The sequence below is a fragment of the Acipenser ruthenus genome, chromosome 17, assembly GCF_902713425.1.
Source record: "Acipenser ruthenus chromosome 17, fAciRut3.2 maternal haplotype, whole genome shotgun sequence".
Taxonomy (NCBI): Eukaryota; Metazoa; Chordata; class Actinopteri; order Acipenseriformes; family Acipenseridae; genus Acipenser; species Acipenser ruthenus.
Genome location: NC_081205.1, coordinates 8,201,219 through 8,217,646, shown reverse-complemented (window position 1 = coordinate 8,217,646; position 16,428 = coordinate 8,201,219). Strand labels below are relative to the sequence as shown.

Below are 16,428 nucleotides of genomic sequence, written 5' to 3'. Positions count from 1 at the left end.
ACTCTGGAAATGCAAGTGCAAACAGATAACCTGAGAATAAGGCATATAAGTAGTACCAGGTACCACAAAAGAGGCACACTTTACGGCCTATTTTTTTCTCATCTGTATTATTAATGAACCAGATCTTCTTAAAACCGCTCATTTCACAAAGGGATGTAGTCAACAGTTGTAAAAAAGAAAAAAACAATTGAGAATGTTTTATTTTTTTTTAAGCTGACTCTTTGTGAGACCATATCACTGCTTTTTCTTTGACCTTGTTTTCAATGTCGACTGCTTTCTTTCATGGAACCTTTTGAAGTCAAATGCTGTGAACCAGACATGGAGCACTGAAATAATCTGCAGGAAATTTGCTGCTGTAATAGAACAAAAAAAAATGTCCATTTAAAAAAATTAAATTCACTTTTACCATAATGTGTGAATCTTTCATGTAGGAAAATGTGATACAGCTTTGCAGTATTGAAATACTTAATATAATAAAACTAACACAAACAATGTATTCATTAATCTGCTGCTACTGTTGTTGCCAGTTTTAGTAACAAAACAAAAACAATCTGGCAGATATTGCATTGGCTCAACCAGAACAGAAACTTGTCAGCCCGCTGTGTTGAGAGAATAATTGTGAATTAAATGTCACTTCCTTTAACAGGAAGGAAGAATTTACCTCTGGCAGGTTCTACTTCATGAAAGAAGTGTGCTGGACTGACCCGACGAGAATGTTCCAGAGGTACAGGGACCTGGTCAGGCAGGCCGAAGGATCGGTACAAGAGCCTCATGTTCTTGCTCCATTTTACAAACAGTTGAACGACATGAAGGATTTGTTCTTAAAGGTGAGCTTCCCTATTAGCGCGCCATTACCAAGCTATCAGTTCAAGTACATGTCTCATGGGTTATGGCTTCAACAAAAAACAGAGAACTGACGTTTCATGTGTCCGAGCAGTATTACAGTACTTGTCGGAGAACCTTGTTAAAGCCAAATCAAAGCCTTATTTTGTCTTAGTTTCAAAAGAACATTGCGTTCCCTAGCAACACAACCCCTGTTTCAAAACAAACACTTGAAGGTGGTGGTCACACTTGTTATACAATAGCGTGTTTGTACGTCTGTTACATTTATACATTTTCTGTTTTTGTAATGTAATTAAACTCCTGTTTCTCATTTAATTCCAGGCTTTAAACATTGAAGTTATTCCCTCTATGAAGCAGTATGTAGACCTTCTAGAATTGGTTTGCAATGAGTGGTCTTTACCCACCAGCGAACTTCTACAGGATGTTTCTGTCATTTATGCAATATTGGGTGAGTTACGTGTTAAAGGCACCGTCTGTTACATGAGCTGCTTCCTGTGTGTTAGCTTTTCATGTTCATTATTAGTCTGTCCGTCTGTCACTCTCTACATGGTGAACACAGCAACTACCTTGAATTTTGCACCAATCTTATTGTGCAATCACAGCCTCCTCTAGACGTTTCAGATTGCATTTGGCTATAACCTGATAAAGTCTTCATTTTGTGCAAATATGTTTAACCTTTCAGGTCCTGTGCAATTATTAGGTGATTGTGAGGACCCACTGTATTTGTGGTCACTGGTTTATGTACTTTAAAGAGAGAGGTTGTTTATGCAGTTTGCATGCATTGGCTAGATTCTCAATTACTTGTATATGTGTTATGTGTGCATTTCTGCAGTATGTAAAAAAATTGTATTTGGCAATAATTGGAGCATCTGTACAGCGGTAGGCATTGTTTTCTAAAATGATTTTTGTTGATATTTTTCCCAGCTGAAAAATGCACCATCCCAGGTGAACACGAAACTGAGGTTCAGTTGGACCACAACTATTGCAAATCACTGAAAGGTCAGAAACCTGAATTTCATTTCTGTATAGTACAAACTGGTTTTCACCCCACTCAGGTTCACTCTGACCTCTCATGGAGTGGAGATCAGTTTTTACCCTGTATGATCTTCTGTCATTCTAATTTATATGTAGTTAAATGAGAAGAATTCAACAGTGTATCTCAATGTGATGTCATTTCCATCTGATACAGAGGAATATCAGATCACATCAATTTCACAGTGCTTTATATTAATATATAAGTTTTAATGCAAGGAAAATATACAAATATGTTGAAATATATGCATGTATCTCAAATACTACAAAATGGCTTACATAACAGTTCCAATTTAAACAGAAACACATGCTCCCTTTGCTCCCTTATGAAGGCTATGTTAAGCATACCAAAATATTGTCAGCTAAAGCAAAAAGGCTCAATAAAAAGACAAAAAAAGCAAATTTATGAAAAATGCATTTTTATGTACTAAATAAATATAGAAAATGGTGGTAATATAAAGTGTAAATAAACTCCAGTATGTGTATGTATATATGTGTGTGTGTGTGTGTGTGTGTGTGTATATATATATATAAATATATATAGATAGATAGATAGATAGATAGATAGATAGATAGATAGATAATTTTATTTTTTTCTCTCTGCTGCAGAAATGTTGAAAGACAGAAAGGTTTTCCCTTCGAAGGATAATTGCTGGGTGACTCTGGCTCGACAGCCTCTAATACCCGATAACAAGACTGTGGAACGATTTTTTAAATCCTACAGCCAAGTGTGTCTGCTCAATCTCCCAGCCGCTGAATTAAAGCCCATTTTCAAGGCCAAGACCAGCTCTAAACAAGGTAAATCTAATCAACTCTCCCTTTCTTACTGCACTCTCTGGGATCAGGATGCATAGCTTTACAATCTCTAATTATGAGACACAGTCAATAACTCAGCTGTGTGTTTCTGTTACCTTTCTATTCAGATTTGTGCATGCATCAAAAACCAGACATTAATAATCCTCAAATAGCTTCCAGTCATTGTAACTCCTCGTTGTGATTGCACTGGCTTTTTTATGTTAAACAGAGACACATATCTATTCTCTGAGTGTTTATCACAAATGTAGTTTTTAAACCGTCATGCTTTTAACTGTTTGAGTTGCATGTTTAGGTGTTTTTTTTATATACGCTGCTGTAAAAGCAAGCAAGAATAACAGGTGGTACCTATTATTTCCTTATAGGAAAAAATATTTTTTATTCTGTATAATCCTGGAATTGAAAGGTGCCTATCCTTCACCCAGTCCTGTTTTTGTAACTACCTTTTTGAGATTTCTGTGTCACCAACCAACCCAGTCCATACATATACATATGCTGACAATTTAGCTTATTGAATCCAGAAAGAGCAGACACAATAGCATTACAGTACAGCTTGCCTCTGAGTCTCAGACTGTCTCAGCACTAATGTGATTGGCTGTAAATTGGCGCATGCTGCCTATCAAAAATAGCCTGGAAGCTTCTTGTCTTGTGATTAGATGCAGTAAAGGTGTTGAGGCGTGTGTGCGTCAGAAAACAAAAACAGTAGGTCAGGTGTCAGGTCGGCTGTGTTTTATTAGTGAGCAAAGCACAACAATCATTTTAACACAAGCGCTGCTCCTGGGACTTACTGTCCTACAGGAGGGACTTACAAGCTCTTCACAGTTTACCCTACAGACAGGACTAAGGACAGAATACAGTCATGACTTCCAGATATCTCTGTTTTAGTAAAATCAGCTGTATTCAGTTAAGTGCACTACTTAAGTGCAGCTCTGCAATCCTTCAGGGCTCCAGAGAGTCTCCTGTTCACTGCCTGTTTCTCAGAAAGAGGATCCGACACACATCTTCTAAGCAAGCTTCAGCACCTTGGACAGCTCTGCCACTGTTGTCATCACCCTTTCATTTTCAGCTTTATTCACCCACTCCTGCCAACTGCCTTGAGCCCATGGCCACAGATGTCTCTGCAGTATATACTGTGCAAAAGGAAGATGTGTGTGTGTGTATATATAGAAGTTTTCCTAGAAGCTTTACTGTCATTATCTTACATTAAGCTGTTTTCAGTTGGTTACCTCTGTTCTGACAAGGTGCCATTAGTCTAGTTATCACATCGAGGGTATGAATAAGAACTGTGCTTATTTTAGGGTTCCAATATTCTGTAAGATGTAAAAACTGCTTTCCCCTACAAGTTTGTGTCACGATTTGGATAAATATCTGATATCCTAAACTGCACAAATTACTGATGTTTCACAAATTATTTCTATGGACCATTTTGGAGAAAATATTTCCACCCCAAACTTCCCCCAAAGGAACCAAAGGCAATAGTAGCTGAACAATAGTCATGGGCTATTTTAAAAGAAAAAAAATAAATAAAAAAAACTTGCAGAGTCAGTGCTATCCTAGCTGCCAGGCCTATACACCATAAGCAGTGTTATACCACTGCACAGTGCTATTAAGTTATTGACTACAACACAAACGTGTATTATACAGTTATATGCTGGATCACTTTTTTTTTAAACTAATAATCTAGGCTAATCTAGGCTATTAAAAAGATTGGATCAGCCTATACCTTGCAGAGATGAACTAAAGCTGGATTTTATGGTGGTTGACGACATCCAGGGGGGAGATTTACTGTGAATGTTTAAAAGTTCTGGATAAATAATAATCTTGAAGCTGTTCTCCTGGAATTAACAGGGAAGCATATCCAGAAAGAAAAGGTGTTTGACGAGGACCTCCGAGCACTCTTCCTGGAGATCTGTGGGGTTCGGAACCTGTCCCAGTGTATTAGTATCGAGGCGCAAACAGAAAACTACAGGCCCTGCCCGTCGGTGCAACGCTTGGTCCGCAAGGTTGTGCCAGACATCCAGAAGTTTATATACCAAGACTTCAGACACATTCACAATGAACTGAAGGAGAATAACATCGCTGGACTCTTGAAGTCACTGTCTTTCGGTCAGGTAGGTAATCACATTTATTTTTAAAAGGGAGGTCAGGTACATCACAGCAATGCTCAAATTGCTGTGATCAGCTCCCAATGTAGAATGTGTTACCAGTCTTAATACTTAGTATTCCAGAAAAAAAATGGTAGGTAAAATGATGTGACTGCCGGTTGTTCTGCATTAAATCTGTTGTATTAATGCACTTTGGGGACAGAATGCCCATTGAAATATTACGATTGTCTGGTCTGGGATACCAATTTATGTAGTGAGCAAGGGGTTTGAATGGGGTAAAATGGTCAAATGCCCCACTTCAAGTCATTCTCTATTGGTTCACTGAAGGGGAGCTTTATATATTTAATTAAACCCGATGTTATGTCAAGTGTGTGTGTTTATGACGTCACATACACCCTAGATGGAATTATTTTCCTGTAACTCACTGAAGCCCATCTATTATTCTATATATATGATATAATATTAAAATGGAAAACTGCTGTGTACCATAAGGTGCAAAATCAAAAAGAAAAAGGTAATGTAGGTACACAAAAGTGTGAATAATTGATAAAAAAAAAATTATATCAGCTGGATGGAAAAAGCAGTGCGTAATGAAGCTGTTATAAATGTGTGTGTGTGTGTGTGTGTGTGTGTGTATATATATATATATACTGTATATATATATATATATATATATATATATATATATATATATATATATATATATATATATATATATATATATATATTACACACATACATATAGTTTAAGATGCTGACTTCATGTTTTCAGTGTTGTGGAAACCTAACCGTACACTTTACTTTGCCCTATGATCCATCATGTGACTTTTCAGTTTCCACATGATAAATTCCTAAAGCTTTGAGATACTGGCTTCGTACTCGGTTTATATATATATATTTGGCATGCCGTATTGAGGTTATATGACTTTTTAATTTCTCTGCTGTATATATGCACTTTAATGAATGTATGTATAATTGGTAAGTATATTATGTGATTTTCTCACATTCTGTTACTGGTGTTGTCCAGTAGAAATGTGCCTTTTTACTTCCACATTGTTTAACCCCTCTGGCCATATCAATAATACAGGCGAAACACTGACCAAGTTGGTACACATCTGTATTCTATGATTCTCTCAATAATGTTACATTACAGGTGTTCATTAAAGATTTCACTTTGAGGCACACACTTTTCCACATATCCATTTTATTTCATGTTTGCAAACCTTTTGAGATGCCGTTCAACTTAAATGGTGCCCCTGCTGATGCTTTGTTTTTGTTTACCAAACCTCTTCTAGTTTTTCGTTCAATTCTTCTATACTTGTTTAAGCTTTACTGTGTGATCTGTGTGAAGAGACATACAAGAAGGCACCACGTTTAAGTAAACAGACAGATCAACAGTTTTATCTAAACATGTGTTTTCCTAAACTTACTAACTGTAGATTTTCCATTGGCATTTGAAGTTAAAACTGATCTATATCGCATAAATATGTAAATGTATTTTGTGCTGGAATTGGCCCTAGCCAATCAATTTTTCCTTCACCATCAAGAAACGCCCTCTGAAGATGTCAACTCAGATTAGTCGATTTATCCCAACAGCTATTAAAACGTTGTTTCGTCTTTAATTTTATGCATCTTAAATCTGCTCACACTGTTTCCTTCTTTACTCCTTTTGATCTTTTTATTAGGCTGAACATATGAATATCTTATATAATCTGCATTTTGTGGACAAGTTTTATTAACCTTTTTACAGCCCAGTAAATTAAACAACAACAATATGCTGTATAGGGTTTGTAGTAGGTCTGCAGAGCCCACAATGTAATGATTTATAATGTGATATAAAACTGAACAGGCATTGCTTCTGTTCTTAACAAAGAATACTAATTTCAGTGACTGATCGTTGGTTGTTTTTTTCTGCCTGTGTTGTAGGTTGGCAAATTGTACATACAGTATCAGCTAACCCTGCCCGATATGGACCCTTTGTATGAGAAGGAGGATGTCATCTGCCTTTTAAAAGACAAACAGCTTTATATACAGAAAGACCACATCAGATCACACATAGACATCTGCAGGTAATGGTATTCTAAGGAGCTTTCAGGTACCCGTGGCAACTCATTTTTCAAATTGCAACTACGGGCATTTTTGTGGTGACGTGTTTTGTAATTTAATCTTGTAAGCAGTGGATTCTATTGTTCTTTTCGATGGATAAGATAAGCCCAAAACACAGGCCTTATATTACACAAACGGAAGACATGTATACCTCTAAATGCACATTTGATTGAATTACTTCTTGCTACTTCTGTGTGTTTTATTGTGACTTTAATACATTTGACTTTAATACACAGTTTTAAGTATACAGATTTTCCTCACCTTCAGCAAGGTGCTGCAGAGCTGTGTATTCATTATACAGTCACTTTTTAAAAAATATATTCACATGAAAATGTCCAGGAGCCCACATTTGTTTTAATGTTATATTAGAAATTAAATGAAAAGTTTCCATATACAGTTATTTGGTATTTTTCATTTTGTGTATAATTTATACAAATCAAGACCTTAAAGGCTTTGGGCTTTAGTTTACCTTTTAATATTTTATAAGAGAATGAGCTGACAAACCCTGTTTTACTGTTTAAACACACATGCCATTAGCATTGAAGTTGGCACTGCTAGTGTAGAAAACAAATGTTTGCTGTTTGTATTTCCAGAGAGGTTGTCAAGCTTTTCAGCATGGAAGACAAAGACTTTGGGAAGGAGCTGGAACGGTTCCTGCAAGGGCTGATGTCCTGTCTTGATGTAAGTCATAGAAATGCTTGAGTTTCTCAGAAGGTAAATGGATGTGAACCATTATTATTGGGCTGTATGTCAGGAGTCAGAGCAAGGACCGACCAGATCAGTTGGAGTCCTTATTTAATGCTTTGTTTCTCCTCTGCATCAGTGTCTCGAGGGCAGTGGGGGACCCCGAGCCAAACTCAAATAAACAACCAGACCCCAACCCAAGCATTTCTTCAGCCCAGTGAATTCACTGTCAACCTACGAAAACTCTCAAGACAACCAAGTTCATCCTAATTTATTGAATATAACCATAGATGGAGCAAAGCAGGCCAGGGTTTAAGCCTAGAGGAGATAGATATTGAAGAGAAAAACAAGCTGTTTTGGCTAAATGTGGCTATTTATCCTTACTGGCAATCAGCAGGGCTGTTCAGTATTTCATTATTCTTTATCAGCTTTATTATAATTAGAGGAGGGCAGGTGTCTTGTTCACGGAGCAACCTTTTATAATATGAATCGTGGAAGCAGACATGAGCTTCCATTGTGAAATATCAGAAACCTTCTTAACCCAATGTTCTCTACAAAGTGAATTATTTATTTGAGCATCGGGTCCCACTGTAAGTATTTTCTTGTTTTAGATCAAACCATCTTGCAAGAACAATGGTAGCGCAAAGAGTTTTTTTCTAAATAACATTTGGCAATAGAGGATTATGGTGATGAAATTGAGACTCAATTGCTCTGTTATCCACAGAGCAGGTAAATCCTAACAATACTAGTTTCCCCCTTTATTGCCCTGTGACCACCCTCATAATGGATGGGGAACTTCAGTCTCCATGTAGTTCCGTGCATTGGCCTCCTAGGCTAGTGCCAATGGTGCTGATCATGTTTCATGAAATACTGTCCACTGTGGACTATGCTGAGATCACCAAACACAGTGGCCAAAAGCAAGTTTAGTTCATTGTGTCACGAAGACTTAAAGTGACAGTTAAAATTTCAACTTGGGTCCTGATACAGTCCTATAGAAACAACTGAACACTTTGGTTGTCCTTGGTTTGTTTATCTCTTTTATAAAACTGCAATGCCTGAAGATGTATTTCTTTACAGTTGATTTTATGCAAGTTTGCTTCTCAGCAGGGCATACAATTCTGGTTTATTGTTATTGTTGTTGTTCAGACAGGAAAGACACATGGGACCTAATTATCCTCCTTTCAAGGGAATTTATCTAACAATATATTTAAATGAGAAAAACAACTTCTGTTGTAACATGGATTGGGCTATATTCATCAAAGTAAAATAATGCGTGACACTCTTCTTATTAAAGAATACACTTGTTAGTTGACTATTTACTGAATTCTCCCATAGCGTACCTTTCTGTGCCCTCTGATTTGTTGGCTTACCAGTTTGTTTACATTACCTAAGATAGTTCCAGGCACACTAGCCGTCTCCTTTAAAGCTTTCTATCGACTCTGAACTAGACAGCTGTCTGTTACTGCCTATAGCATATGTATGCCATATATACTGTAAACGGCTTTAGCTCCGTGAAGCAAAACTATAAAAACTGATAAAACACCCCCTATACAAAAAAAAAAAATAAATAAATAAATGAATCGGTCTATAGCCCATAAACATGGGCTATACAGTGGAAATGGTTACTCAATTCATGTTGACCACCCCTCTCCCAGGGCAGCTGGGCAATATCCCTCCTTCCTGACTTGTATCTACCATTGATTCATTCTGAATACTTTAAACCCACCCCAACTACTGAGTGGCAACACAACTCTACATTTCTATTGGAGACTCTGCTTGCAAGATTTAAAACCAGATTGCAATTAGGAATGGAGGCTTGTTCGTGGATTTAAAGTGGTATTTTAGTTAAGATATGGAGGATTTAAAACAGAATTGCAATTGTGGCCAAATGTTAAAAAATGCCTACACACAAAAACCCCCAGAAGAATGTGCCCGTGACCATAGGGATTTCACTGTGGAAGACAGCAATGGAAAGTGTCCAAAAACAAACAATAATTTCATACAGTATATAAGAAGCGAAAGCCCCGGAAAAAAACGATCTACATAAAACTCAAAATAAGTACCAAAAAGTGAAATTGATAAAATTCCCATTCCCTTTTAATTAATTCCAACACATTAATCAAAATTGCAATTAGCACTATTCTGTTAAAATGAGCTTCTCGCAGTGGCAACAAATTACTTCAATTGAAGTCACTGTTAGTCAATTAAATTGGCTTCAAATGAAAGAAGTTGAACAATTACAATGTCTAAAATATCAATTACAATTCAAAGGAACTGGGAATTGATTTTAAAAAGGAATTGGAAATGGAATTGGAATTCAAAAACAGGAGTTGACCCAACTCTGCTGCTAACATTTTAGAAGAAACCCCTAGAAAGCTAATGCTTTCAATTTGGGCTTTTGAAGTAACTTAAATAAATACATATGTTTTTAACAGTACGAGGCAGTGTACATGTAATAAAGGAGCAGCTGGTGCTTCTGTATCCAAGCAGACTACTGAGGTTTCACAAGGAAAACTTATGTAATGACTCACATTACATAAGAATAGTTTGGGAAGTTAGCACACCATTCACCCCTAAAATCATTTTAAAGCTTGTTTTAGAGGCTAATTGATTGGCGCAAGTCAGGACAGGAAAATATGAAGTGGTTGGATGTTCATTCTATACCAGAACCCCTGCCCATTACTGCCAATGCTTTCAGGTGGATGTGTGTAACAGGTGAGGATGTTTTTCAGGATGAAGCAGCATTGAAACGCTTCTTACACAAAGAGGACATCAGTGATCTCCCAGAAAATGAAGAGAAGTGGGAGGTTCCCAAACCGCTAGAGATCGAACAGGAAACGAAAGGTACTGCTTTAAAAGCGACTGAAACCAATCGTCCTGTCAATGTCTTTTTTTGTGGCATAGGATCCTTATGGGTTAACAGGTCTTAAAGAGATTAAACATCTTTTGTTCTTGTCATATTCACATGTCATTTAAGTTTCTTATGAATGTCGCCTTGACCTTCACTCAGCAAAGCCAAGCCGTTATTTTTTCAAGTTTCCCTGTCTAATTAGTGTATTCTCCGCACACACACACACACACACACACACGCACCCAGGGGAAACAGTATATGCTAATTCTGGTTTATTAGTAATGCTACATTTTAACATGAAAGAGAAACCAGAATTACAGCTCAAATGAGAGCTGAATTCTTCATTACTGAAGTAAAGCCAGGATTTGCAGCATCCTTTGTTTTCTCTGGCAGAAACGGAGACTGAAAACTACATCAACATAGTTATTTTATTTCACTTTAATTAAGGAGACTCCTTAAGTGCTCTAGCACTTTAATTGCTGCAGTTATTAAACAAATGTCTAATCTTCAGCTATACTGATCCATGTTACAAAATCATAGCTTACAGAAAATTACACATTTGGTGCTTTATAATATATAGATTGCTTATGGTAATCCTCCTGAGTGTAATAACCACCGCTTTCCATGACTCTTCAGGGAGTATTCTGTTTATATAGCCAGAAGATTCTATGGGAAATGAAAAAGCTGAATCCAGAGATTTACTTTCCTTAGATTAGGCTCTGCGTCTGCTTAGCAAAGTAATTTGGAGCAGTGCAATGTGTCTGCTCTTCCTGTCATTGTGGAGCTGTAGTTTATGCCCCCTCTACAGCTGTGGCAACTCTGTGAGTTAGTGAATGGAAAATGTCAGTACGCAGTGCCAGATTCAGAAGCAGTCGTTGAAAATAAAAAGGACATTTTGTGCTGGAATTGTTAGTAAGAAATAATGACCTAAACGGAAACAACAATAAAGAATGATAGGGAATGCACACGGGATATGAAACCGGTAAGGAAAATAAATGCTATTGTGATAAGTCGTTTTTTAATTCGATTGGGGTACTGGCTGTGAAATGATTGGGAGGAACACACTACATCTAACTTGTGACTGTAATCTGACTATTTTGGTGGGAATTGTAATGGTTTCTTTTTTGTAACAGATTGCATTTTCTGTGAAAAATTAAAGTAGCTATTTTTAGTTGCATTTAAAAAAAAAAAAGGACCATGGCTAATATGCATAATGTGGAAATCAGAAAGTGCTTCATCTTAAGTCAAAACTTAAATCTCACATGAATTAGAAAACTGCATAGAGGAGGGAACGAGTGTGTTTGAGAGCTGGATCTTCAATGAACATTTGGAGCTGCAGCCTGAACAAACCAGGGGGGGGGGAGTCTCTGTAAAATGTAAACTGTGCCTGTTCAGTAACTATTTGTAAATGTAACGAGTTACATTATTTCAAAGTAATTAGTAACTGTAACAAAGTAATTTGCAATTAACCGGTAACTTTTTAAAAGTAACTGCCCCAACACTGTGGCTGTGCTACACACCGGTGGCTGATTCAATACTCTCTGTTGCGATCTTCCTATAAAGGGTACCGCATTGGAGATCAGCTCCACAGGGCTTTGAGCACCAACGAAGAAAAGCCGAAGGAGGCTGCAGAAGATGGAGAGAAGACACTGGCATGCTGGCCTCCCAAGTCTTCAATGAATGGAGCTGCATACAGCCCCTCAGGTAAGGTCAAAGCAGATTTGAAAACATTCCGCTGTAGCTAAAGGCTGCTGAGCTGTGTGATAAGCTGCTGGGCTTACAAATAGCTTCAAGGCAAAGGCTGTACACTGAATGATTTTGGCACCTAATCATGTTTGGTAAAGCAGATTATCAAGTCACCTGAGAAGCCTGGGAGAAGTAAATGATATATCGGTGCTGGTTGGGTTAAATACACTTGTGTATTTCAGCTTTAAAACCAATACCAAGAAACTATTATTATCAGCATTATTTTATGTTTTCACCAGCTGAACCCAGCAACAGGGATATAGTGCAGGTAAGGTTTGTCACACTTGCATTTTTAGCTTCCGTATTGCAGGTGATTTTGGCAAGGAAATTAATTTGGTGATATTGGCAAATAAAGTGATTGTTAACGAAGTAATTCAATCAATTTTACTCATTTTGCACTTCCATTTGTATGTAGGTCTCAAATGTGCAGTTTAAAGAAATGTAAATGGGGGAACCATGAGTCAATCATCCTAAGCATAATTTGTACTATTTGGTTCTCTCTGCATTTCTTTCATTTGTGAAAAAAGTTTTCAGCCTTCACTCAAGAAATCTGTCGTACTTGCACTTCCTAGGTCATTTCACTTCAGTATTGTCTTCTAGTTCAAAGCATGGAACTGACTGCAAGCATATCAGTCAATGGGGGAAGCTGTGTGTCTCCATGTCTGTTTTTCTTTCTTAATTTACAGGACAGGCAGCAGATAAGGTGATGAAGATGTGGCCCCCTCCTGCTCAGCCATCCCCTTCAACAGACACTAAAGTGTATTATGATACTCATGGGAATAGTGAAGGTACATCAGATATAAAAGAGCATTGCAGCTCTCAGTTCAGTGGCAATCGGAGCAGTGGTTTTACGCCTCATCACACTCCAGGTTAGTTGTGTGTGCCATGTTCTTGACAATGGTTACTTGAACTTGGGGGGGAAATGCATTGACTATCAATCTGTTTGTATTTGTGCAGTCACTTGTCTTTAGTAGACTATGTGACATGCTTTATCAATTATTTAACTCTGAATTCTGAACTTGGAATAGTTCGCTCCATCGTAAACTCGTAACTTGAGGTAATATTACGAGAAACCAAGTCAAGAATATTTTGTACATTTTTTGCATTAAAAAAAAAATGTACCTTTGCTATTAATGTGACCTCAAAGCATTCCTTCAGATCATTGAGAGTGATAAAACTGTAACAGTCAATTATGAATCGAGAGACCTTTTGTGGGGTTTTTTGCAGTGAAATGTGCACCTTTTTTAGTGAAAGGTAGAAACCATTGTGACCTTCAGGGTTATTCTTTACTGTTTTTGAACCATTTCCAGTTTTAGTTTTTACTTCCTCAGAAGTGTGCAAGTAAAATAGCTTTGATAAATACAGGACCATTGTTCACACTCACTTTAACAATGTAGTTTTTGTTTTTTGTCTTTTTAACTTTAACTTTTAGTTAATGATACCGGAGTCCAAGTTTCAAAGTTACCAGACCCACAGCTACAGGAGAGTTCCCAAGAGACAGGACAGAATCAGCAGCTGCCAGCAGAAAACACGGAGGAAGACCAACGTGTTCCTTCGAACGCTTCACTCAGGTATGAAAAAAAACAAAAAAACAGAATCTAGAATAGAACATTTTTTCAAGAGGCCTTTGTGCTGCAGTTGTAATCACCTATAGGTGCATTTAGATTTGTAATTTATACGAACATACTTCTGTGGGCCGTGACCTTGTTTCCTGAGGTCCCTATTGGTGTGGGGTAGGGATGTGAGTAATATCTGCAGTTGAATTAGCAGTTGTCTTGAGTGCTTCTGAGTTGTTCTGTCGAGTTTTTATCATTTGTTTCCAACGAGCTACAATATATTATCCTCTTTAATTTTTACTACTAGAGCAATCAGAAGTCTTTGGTGGATGCAAAGGTTCATGTTCTGTTTAAGCATGGCACAAAGCATATACTGAAGATGTCTCTTTTATAAAATGCCTTTTTTTTGTTAGTAATATATAAATACTTTTGGATCTTTTAGAAAACCATCCTAAAAGGTTGCTCTATACTATTTAAGAACCCCTGCCCCTTCACTTGCCAATACATTATCTTTTCAATACCTCCTATTCCATTCATCTCAAGGGGAAAAAAAACTGTAATTGATCCTATATGTACACAACAATTGTGTAAATGGTCTTTTTTTTAGTTCGGCAATCAGATGATGCTACCCCCTTTATCATCACCAGTCACCAAGGTCTTGATCCATCCTCCCCCCCTCCTGTGATAGCAGTATATTCGAACATTCCCCATGGTATAGTATACCAGCAGCTCTTTATTTTATGTGGGTTAATATTTACACTCGTCCCATTGTGTTTAGTAATCACCAGCCACCGGTAGGGCAGGCAGTGTACTCGGTGTTCCAGGGGAGTGCCAGTCTCCAGCGCCCACCCCTCCCTCTCGACTGCCCGGTCTGGGCACAGAGGCAGCCCCACGAAGCTCTTCTGGAGGATCTGACCATCAAGAGCAGCGTTTCCGGCCCGCAGGCGGTGGTGTTCACCGAAGACACCCAAGACAACACGGCTATCGGGGAATGGGGAGAGCGTCTGGTCTATGCTTTTCTGTTGGACTGGAAGGAAAATGGAATCCACAATAGGCCAAGGGAAATCGTGTGGAACAACAGGAACGGTGAGAGTGGACAGCCTTGCGATTTTAAGGTCACCTTCGCCACCGATGATGGAGTCTTGTCAGAAGTGTACATTGAAGTCAAGGCAACTGTGAAGGTCGAGAGAAGTTTTATACACTTGTCTGCAAATGAACTGCATCTCGCACTGAAGGAAAAGGAGAGGTACCACATATACAGGGTGTACAATGCTGGAGACACCCAGCATGTTCGTCTTTGCAGAATCAAGAATTTAGCCCAGTGTCTACATGCAAAAGAGCTGGAATTATTTCTGTTTGTGTGACATTTTTATACTCGGAACTTAATTAAAATGATGAGACCACATTTTGTTTAAGGATTCATTAATAATGATTATATTAAGATATCATTTTATTGACAGGCCACAAGTGTAACACTGTCGTTTATAGAGTAATTGTTCATGTTTTCTAAAACTATTGATTTAAAATGTTTTATGTATAATAGGCTGTTCCTGTTTATAACACCCTTTCATAAATGTTTTTTTATAGTTGTATTCATTATTAAACGGTTCCATAAACTACAGCCTTTTTATATACTGTAATTATAATTTGGATAAATGTTTAAAATCAATGTTATTTTTATACAATGGATTTTATGATTTAAAAGGTGATGTAAAATTTATTTTATATAGCAAAACTAAATTAAATTCTACAATAACTGTAAATTATTCAATACATTGTTGAATAATAAAACTTCTGTCTTCTGTAATTTAGCTGGTCAGTGTGGCATCGACCTTTCATACTTTACATTACATTTAACATTTTCAGTGCCTGTGATGTCTTGTCGTTTTACTGCGATGACGAGGTGTAACAGTGGTCAGGTCACCTAGTGGCTCATCTGGTAAAAACACGGCCGTGTGGTGTGCAGGTGAGTCATGAAGTCAGCGGAGCGCAGGTTCACATCGAGGCTGTGTGAAGAGACGCTCTTGTTGGGGATTCAGAGGGGGTGTTGCATTGGCTGTGGTGCTCCTGCGGGTTAGGGAGGCAAAACCAGCAAGACTGTTTCGCCTTATTGTACATTTCATTTTATCACACGGGAACTGTCACGAGATCCTTCTGCTATCCCTTGATTGTTGACGAATAGGAGCACAGCATAATAGTTGTGGAATGGACACTTCCACAAACTACCAGCAGACAATACAGCTAACCAATTATTCAATTATATATTTATCTTTCATGTAGAACCTACAAATGGCAGTGCTGTTTTGTTGTGTGTCCCTCCTTATTGGTACAATTTTCCCAATGCGATGCTAGAGGAATTCCTGCATGTCTTTCTGATTTGAGGCGAATGTTAGACAGGGTCGATACCCAGCTTGTCTGCTTACCTGCTTTGATGTCTCTGCCCCTCCTACACCCGAGGCAGGCTGTGTTTCAGCTGCTCAGGATCAAGACATACATTGAATATTAATGCATGATGCAGCAAAGCCTGTGCCAGGCTGTTACTGTGTTGTGCATAGACTGTATACAGAAAAATAGACTGTATATATAAAATTGCATTATTGTAATCCAGACAAAACCTAGTATTTTAGTTCCACAGCAACACGGGCATATTTTTTGTATCAACACATCTTTTTAATGCTTATTTTGCCCGGCT

The 16,428-nt window shown here is 37.8% G+C and overlaps 1 protein-coding gene across 2 annotated transcripts in view; it reads left to right on the top strand.

Annotated features, from left to right (window-relative positions):
- Positions 1-15,585, top strand: part of LOC117423499 (uncharacterized) — a 63,220-nt gene extending 47,635 nt beyond the window's left edge. Inside the window, exons 38-49 of one of the 2 annotated variants that reach the window (XM_034039384.3) lie at positions 647-827; positions 1,165-1,291; positions 1,768-1,842; positions 2,485-2,673; positions 4,537-4,799; positions 6,720-6,862; positions 7,493-7,580; positions 10,316-10,427; positions 11,998-12,138; positions 12,867-13,049; positions 13,613-13,751; positions 14,515-15,585. In XM_034039384.3, coding sequence (XP_033895275.3) covers positions 647-827; positions 1,165-1,291; positions 1,768-1,842; positions 2,485-2,673; positions 4,537-4,799; positions 6,720-6,862; positions 7,493-7,580; positions 10,316-10,427; positions 11,998-12,138; positions 12,867-13,049; positions 13,613-13,751; positions 14,515-15,100 — 2,227 coding nt within the window. In that variant the 3' untranslated portion in view covers positions 15,101-15,585. The remainder of the gene's footprint in view (positions 1-646; positions 828-1,164; positions 1,292-1,767; positions 1,843-2,484; positions 2,674-4,536; positions 4,800-6,719; positions 6,863-7,492; positions 7,581-10,315; positions 10,428-11,997; positions 12,139-12,866; positions 13,050-13,612; positions 13,752-14,514) is intronic. The other variant, XM_034039386.3, reaches the window with a different exon arrangement.
- Positions 15,586-16,428: the final 843 nt, after the last annotated feature.